General features: G+C 42.1%; 1 protein-coding gene across 1 annotated transcript in view; it reads right to left on the minus strand.

Annotated features, from left to right (window-relative positions):
• ears2 (glutamyl-tRNA synthetase 2, mitochondrial) overlaps window positions 1-411 on the minus strand; it is an 8,695-nt gene extending 8,284 nt beyond the window's left edge. Inside the window, exon 1 of the mRNA XM_076288774.1 lies at window positions 1-411. This exon is cut by the window's left edge and continues 57 nt beyond it. Within this exon, the coding sequence (XP_076144889.1) occupies window positions 1-220 (220 nt within the window). The 5' untranslated portion in view covers window positions 221-411.
• Window positions 412-8,329: the final 7,918 nt, after the last annotated feature.

The following is an 8,329-nucleotide window of genomic DNA, read 5'->3' on the forward strand; positions in this document are numbered from 1 at the left end:
TTTTCCAATGAAGGTCTATAGATCTCTCACAGTCACCGCTGATGGACGGGCACCACAGTCCCCGCTGATCACGTCGAGAAACTCCTTTCGTTCCCACGAACTGATGACCAGATCGCCCCGGAACTGTCCACTTGCAGTGTTTACAAAGTTTCAGTAAAGTGCTGCGGTGCCTTGCTGGAGTGTAAGGTAACGCACACGTTATGAGCGATGACAGGACCATGCCTACTTAGCCTACAAGTTACAAAACGAAACGCGGAGAATCTGACAATACGTCTCCTCCCTTCTCTATTTGGCCGTGTTTTCTGTTGCCACTTAACGCTGTACCTGGTTTTGAATATCTCATTTTCGAATCATTTATCTAGGTAATGTGAATAGTATCGTTACAGACATGACCTCAAGTACATAAGCTACTTCCTGTGTTGCACTTTGTATAACTTTCAAAATAAAAGCCGCCGATGTATTCGCAATAATGGTTTCAAAATAAAAGCCGACATTCAAACATTCAAACCCGTGAAATGTCAACCAATGCTAACGTTCTTCCCCACTCAGTCACTCAAATCTAAAACAAAACAGTTGCATTCTGAATAGTTATTATGACCGCCACGCAGCGAAGGTTTAGTCAGTTTTTTTCTTTCTTTTCTTTTTCGCATGGCCAAATTTCCGTCAAGGATTCCCGGGACACTGAAAGACCGGGGTGCACGAAACTTGGTGGGCATGTAGCCCCACAAGGAAAGCATTTTTCATTTTGATCTGTAGCCCCCCCACGCCGGCTGGACTGGACCACCCCCCCCCCCCCCCCCCCCCGAAAGGAGGATAGGGCGGACACAGTTTTCTGTGAATATCTCGAGAATCGTAGGGTGTTTAGGACAGGGATCACCAAATGGCGGACCGCGGTCCGAGTCCGGACCGTGACGTGATCCTATCCGGACCCAGACCATAATAGCCTAATTTAGATTTTCACGTAAGATTTCAAAGCTGCGCTAAATGTTTCGTTGGTTAGGATAACAGCATTTAGGCTAGGCTACTTCAGGAGCGTCAGGAACCATCATTTCGCTTGCTGCTATTCAGCCAGTGAAATCTGTGAATTCTGATAAAGTCGAGTCAGTGAGTAAAGTAGCCTACTATACTGGGGAAGAGACTGATAGCCTGAAACGAGCGAGGAGAGGATACAGGACGAGAAACAATCAGATGGATATCTAAGTTAACGATAAGTAAGTTATTTTCAAATCATCGATTGCTCAAAGAGGAGAAAGCTAGACAGCGAGAAAAGAGCTCTATATAACGATACGGGGCAGTGGCATAACAAGCCAATGGTGGGCCCAGGTGCGAGAACGCTACGCGGGCCCCGTACAGACGACCTGTGGGCCCAGGAATTAACTCTGATACATGCAATACACATTAAGGGTGACTTCAATTGTTTATGCAAAGGGCCTGAGGCACCGAAGTAGTTTAGTAGTTACAGATTACAATTTCAAATAAAAAACACACGACTACATATCCATTACATGTAAAAACATTAAAAAATAATTTTATTAACAGCCTGCAGGCCAGGGTAATCTAATATTACTGCATTAACATCAACTCGCATGGAATTGTGGGAACACTCAATGCGTCTCTTCATCCCTCTGCTGAAACTGCGAGCGTAGATTGCTTGCTTATAAACTCGCACTGCGCAGAAACAAAACTTAATGTAGCCTAACTTATTTAACCGTCCAGAAACCAAATAAAATCATTCATATGCATACAATCCCCAATATGCGTGAATTAGGCCATTAGAAGAAGGCCATCTTACGAGCCTTTCGTTGTGCAAAATCGCCAACAATGTTCCCAATATTTAATGCTCTGGCTCTCGTATTTTCAATGGACAGGATAGCTAACCCACGGAGCCTCTCCTGCCCCATGCTGCTCCTTAGGTATAGGTCTTAATAAGTTTGAGTTTGGAAAAAGATCGCTTAGCTGTTGCCACAGTCACAGGCAATGTCAGAAACAACATGAGTACACACCTCCCCGAATGTGGATGTTACACTGTCATAATCTACCACCAGCATTTTGGCAAGTTGAAAAATAGATGACTTCTGTGAAATCTCTGCTTTAAAGCAAGACCTGAATGAGAGGAGTTGTGTTGGGAATGTCGGTGCAATGTCCCTGCTATAATGGTCTGACAAACGTCTTGCCTTTTCAAGCAGTTCATCATCACCTGCCTGTTGAAGGGCCATAGGACGTAAAGACTCAAACACATGACAAGTTTCCCGCATACTTGCAAATCTTTGGGAGAGCTGACTGATTATGATGTCCAGAGTTGCATTAAATACCTGCACTTTGAAGTATCTCTCTGCATCGGTTAAGCGCTCTTCCGATAGATCGTCAAAGTGACGCTTCACTCTCCGTGCTCTAACATTCTAAAGTTCTAAACAAAAAAAAACAAAAAAGGAGGCAGGGCGGGGGTAGCGACGGGCCCCGGGAGGTCACGGGCCCTGGTGCGACTGCACTTGCTGCACCTACTATAGTTACGCCACTGATACGGGGGCAATACCACGCAATACTGTCACGTCCGTAAGCCAACTAAAAATGGATGTGACCGTTTTGCGCAGAATTGCCCTGGACCTCTTCTATTCTGAGACAGGCGATTTTTAAAAGCGCCAATTTGAAGCACCTCTACTAGATTCTAGACATTTTTAACAAGGGTGGCACTAGTGAGGCACTGATTAATTCAAGGGTGGCATGAGGCAAAACATCCAGATAAACAGAAACACACTCTAAAAAACATTGGGTTAAAAACAACCCAATTTCAACCCAATCACTGGGTAAATAGTGGTCGAGCCCAGCACTGAGTTATATTAGCCCCGAAAATTGGGTTGTTCGGTCAACCCAATGAGTTGGGTTGATAGTCTAACCCAAACATTGGGTTATCGTAACAAAACTGTTAGGTTAAACCTACATAATTGTTGGGTAGGCTATCTTATACAACCCAGGATTTATATTATTTTCACTGTCATTTCTGGGTTATGATGACCTAATTTATGGGTTATTCTAAGTATCTTATTGTTCTCCTTAATCCAATCATATTAATTGATAACTAGATGTACCGCGTAGCGGTACAAAATATGACCGCCGCTCAGTCCTGCACATCCATTCCGCGAAAATAAATCATATTAATGAATTTGTCTCCATCTTCTACTCCATCCCCCACTCTTGAAACTTTTGTGTATGCTTGTTTGGAATGTGTGTTTGCACCACACAAAGTAGCCTACTGGCGCTGCAAAGGTGAATAGATTTGTTTCTGGGCCAAAAAATCTGTAACATTGTTATAAAACCTTTAAAATCTCTAAACAATCACAAGTAGGGCAGTTCATCATAGTCCATCCATTGCAACTGGACTGATGAAAGGTACACCTGTAGGCTACATTGTATTTGGGAAAAGCAGAAGGTAGCAGCATAATGTATTTATTTATTTATTTATTATTAAACTAAAACAATCCCTGTCAGTTCCATGCAGTTTTCAACAGCTATCAAGAAGAGAGGTCATGTCATGGATTTTTGTGAATGTTTCTTCTTCTACATATGCATAGGTTTAGTCATCTAGTTCAAATTATATTCAGCTTTATTGTCAATGCACAAATTAAATACCAGTAGTCTAAAACAAAATGCCGTTTTACCCAGTGGTGCAAATAACTGACATGTCCAAAAGGGCCTTCATGAAATGCGTTGCGAGACTGTTCATACACATTTTAACGGGCAAAGTTGAAGAGCTACTCTCCGTTATTGTTTGTGCAAATAATATGCTGATTCATGTTCCCTTGCATTTTGCAACCATGAGGTCCATGGTTAAGCTCAATCTTTTGACGCAATCTTTTGATTTTCACCCAGCCTAGTCCATGGTAGGCGCCCGATAGAAATATTGTTTAATTTTGCGATTGAGATATCCACGCACTGGCGCCCCCCCTGCGACGTGTTCGCCCCCCGGTTTTAGAGCTATTCTAAATGCAAAAATGCATAGACATTGCATGACAAACCCGTGACTGTTAACAAACTATAAGCTATATAAGGTAGGCCCTATGCTAGGCCTATTACACAACACAAATTGTCACCAGGCTATGCTGGCGACCCAAATAAAATCTCCGTTGGAACCAATGGCTTACACCTTACAGTATCAAGCTGCCACCTCTTGGCGAAAAGTTAATAGTTTTGCATATCAGTAGTAATACATTTCACGTAGCTGTGAATCACGGAAAGGGCGAATGAAGTGGACACTTCTAAATGGAACCCAACCCACTGTACAGTAACTCAAGGTCTGTGGCTAAAGCAGCCATAATGAAAGCGTTATCATTGTTTGGATACTTCACACACACGTGTTTTTTAATCGCATAGACTACAACTAACGTTACCAAGCTGGAATCAAATCACATCGACTCCCCTCTCACACCCTAAACACGCACTTCGAACAAACAAAAAGCGCCTCAGTCTCACGGAATAGCCATAGGCAAAACTGTATCTGACCGGTGTAACGTTGGTACTAAATCATCCATCGCAAAGAATGATTTTTGTAGCACGTGCAACAAATATGTGTAGGTACAGCCCTGCCCTGAATACATCTCAACGTGCGCTCTAAAACATCTGGTTTAAATGGAGATGTAGATCATCACGGGATCATAGACAGGTTATCTTTCAGGTAGCCTAGGCCTATATATTTTCCATTAAAAAACCATCACGTAGCGAACGTGTTGTGGCTAACTCACTTAGCTCCTGTTAGTAGCCTAGGTTATGGTCATAAGCAAATGAGATGACAGTCGAAAGATACAATTAGTGCTGTTATCGATTTGCTTGGTAGCCTATAAACGCATTTATGGTTTTCTACAAATACATCAATAATCAAATTGGCCTCCATCACTCAACCATGCTAACGGTAACATTATTTTACCTACGTTCTGCTATTGATAGGATTAACGTAGCCTACCTGCAGTAAAAAACAAGCATGTCCGATAAACATTCTCAGATTTATTTCGGCTTCAAGAGGAAATGGGAATTACATTTCATGCAGAAATCATCCTACCCTTAGACGTTCTCTGCGGTAAACTACTGTAGCCTACAGTCTTGTCCTTGTAGGAAGCATAGTGTCTTTCTAACCCACTTTAGATTAACTTCCAACAAAATTACGTCTCACTGCAACGATGCGCCATCTAGTGGACAAACGACTACTTATCGCCAATACTGGAAATGCAGCCATGATGATGATGATGAATATTTATTTTGGCTTTCTTTTAATCCTACTGAATTTGTAATTATGTATCAGCCGTTCTAATACCGATAGTATGTGGGTGCCTGTGTGTGTGTGTGCATGTGTATATGTGTGCACCACCATCTACAGGCCAATGAGTGTAGAGTCACTAAATGTACACATAACTTAATTTTTTAGACCCCCCCATGGATGAAATTCTACGAAACTTGGCATACCCCCAGAGAATGTCAGGTTAATCATACACATAAAATTTGGTGCAGTTCTGAACGTCTTTACTGAAGAGAGGGGCGATTAAAGCAGAATGATATTGCATTTTCATTTTTTACCGGGGGGGTGCAAATCACAAATGAGTGATTATGGGCTAAGTTGATGTGGGCCCTTGAGACCAACATACCATAAAAATTTCTTCATCCTCGGTGCCACGGTTCAGGTAGTTATTTAGGAAAAACTGCATTTTTTGGGTTTCGGGGGGCCCAGCGCGGAGGGGGAGTGGCCCCCGGGGACCAAACGAAATTTTTCCGTAAAAGTCTAGTGGGGCTACATACCCACCAAATTTCATGTGCCCCGGTGTTTCGGTGCCCCGGGTATCGTTGACCAAAATTTCAGGAAGTAGATGACGGGAAAAAAAAAAAAAAAAAAAAAAAAAAAAAAAAACTTTGACAATCCCTATATGACCGCTTCGCTAGCTTCGCTAGCGGCGGTCATAATAATTCAAATAAATGTTTGCAAATCATTAATGTTTACAATATAATGTTTTAAAATCCATCCAATGGGCAACAATAGCCATGCAATGAAATAAAACAGTCCGACATTTATTTATTTGACAGTTTATTATGACCGCCGCTAGCGAAGCGGTCATATAGGGATTGTCAAAGTTTTTTTTTTTTTTTTTTTTTTTTCCCGTCATCTACTTCCTGAAATTTTGGTCAACGATACCCGGGGCACCGAAACACCAGGGCACATGAAATTTGGTGGGTATGTAGCCCCACTAGACTTTTACGGAAAAATTTCGTTTGGTCCCCGGGGGCCACTCCCCCTCCGCGCTGGGCCCCCCGAAACCCAAAATATGCAGTTTTTCCTCAATAACTACCTGAACCGTGGCACCGAGGATGAAGAAATTTTTATGGTATGTTGGTCTCAAGGGCCCACATCAACTTAGCCCATAATCACTCATTTGTGATTTGCACCCCCCCGGTAAAAAATGAAAATGCAATATCATTCTGCTTTAATCGCCCCTCTCTTCAGTAAAGACGTTCAGAACTGCACCAAATTTTATGTGTATGATTAACCTGACATTCTCTGGGGGTATGCCAAGTTTCGTAGAATTTCATCCATGGGGGGGTCTAAAAAATTAAGTTATGTGTACATTTAGTGACTCTACACTCATTGGCCTGTAGATGGTGGTGCACACATATACACATGCACACACACACACAGGCACCCACATACTATCGGTATTAGAACGGCCGATACATAATTACAAATTCAGTAGGATTAAAAGAAAACCAAAATAAATATTCATCATCATCATCATGGCTGCATTTCCAGTATTGGCGATAAGTAGTCGTTTGTCCACTAGATGGCGCATCGTTGCAGTGAGACGTAATTTTGTTGGAAGTTAATCTTAAATGGGTTGGAAAGACACTATGCTTCCTACAAGGACAAGACTGTAGGCTACAGTAGTTTACCGCAGAGAACGTCTAAGGGTAGGATGATTTCTGCATGACATGTAATTCCCATTTCCTCTTGAAGCCGAAATAAATCTGAGAATGTTTATCGGACATGCTTGTTTTTTACTGCAGGTAGGCTACGTTAATCCTATCAATAGCAGAACGTAGGTAAAATAATGTTACCGTTAGCATGGTTGAGTGATGGAGGCCAATTTGATTATTGATGTATTTGTAGAAAACCATAAATGCGTTTATAAGCTACCAAGCAAATCGATAACAGCACTAATTGTATCTTTCGACTGTCATCTCATTTGCTTATGACCATAACCTAGGCTACTAACAGGAGCTAAGTGAGTTAGCCACAACACGTTCGCTACGTGATGGTTTTTAATGGAAAATATATAGGCTACCTGAAAGATAACCTGTCTATGATCCCGTGATGATCTACAATCTCCATTTAAACCAGATGTTTTAGAGCGCACGTTGAGATGTATTCAGGGCAGGGCTGTACCTACACATATTTGTTGCACGTGCTACAAAAATCATTCTTTGCGATGAATGATTTAGTACCAACGTTACAAGGGTCAGATACAGTTTTGCCTATGGCTATTCCGTGAGACTGAGGCGCTTTTTGTTTGTTCGAAGTGCGTGTTTAGGGTGTGAGAGGGGAGTCGATGTGCTTTGATTCCAGCTTGGTAGTTGTAGTCTATGCGATTAAAAAAACACGTGTGTGTGAAGTATCCAAACAATGATAACGCTTTCATTATGGCTGCTTTAGCCACAGACCTTGAGCTACTGTACAGTGGGTTGGGTTCCGTTTAGAAGTGTCCACTTCATTCGCCCTTTCCGTGATTCACAGCTACGTGAAATGTATTACTACTGATATGCAAAACTATTAACTTTTTCGCCAAGAGGTGGCAGCTTGATACTGTAAGGTGTAAGCCATTGGTTCCAACGGAGATTTTATTTGGGTCGCCAGCATAGCCTAGCGACAATTTGTGTTGTGTAATAGGCCTAGCATAGGGCCTACCTTATATAGCTTATAGTTTGTTAACAGTCACGGTTTTGTCATAACTCCCTCTATGCATTTTTGCATTTAGAATAGCTCTAAAACCGGGGGGCGAACACGTCGCAGGGGGGGCGCCAGTGCGTGGATATCTCAATCGCAAAATTAAACAATATTTCTATCGGGCGCCTACCATGGACTAGGCTGGGTGAAAATCAAAAGATTGCGTCAAAAGATTGAGCTTAACCATTGACCTCATGGTTGCAAAATGCAAGGGAACATGAATCAGCATATTATTTGCACAAACAATAACGGAGAGTAGCTCTTCAACTTTGCCCGTTAAAATGTGTATGAACAGTCTCGCAACGCATTTCATGAAGGCCCTTTGGACATGTCAGTTATTTGCACCACTGGGAA

Source organism: Alosa pseudoharengus, unplaced genomic scaffold, assembly GCF_046254945.1.
Source record: "Alosa pseudoharengus isolate Yale_2024_CS ecotype anadromous, Long Island Sound unplaced genomic scaffold, YU_APseudo_1.1 YU_APseudo_1.1_scf_1, whole genome shotgun sequence".
Taxonomy (NCBI): Eukaryota; Metazoa; Chordata; class Actinopteri; order Clupeiformes; family Clupeidae; genus Alosa; species Alosa pseudoharengus.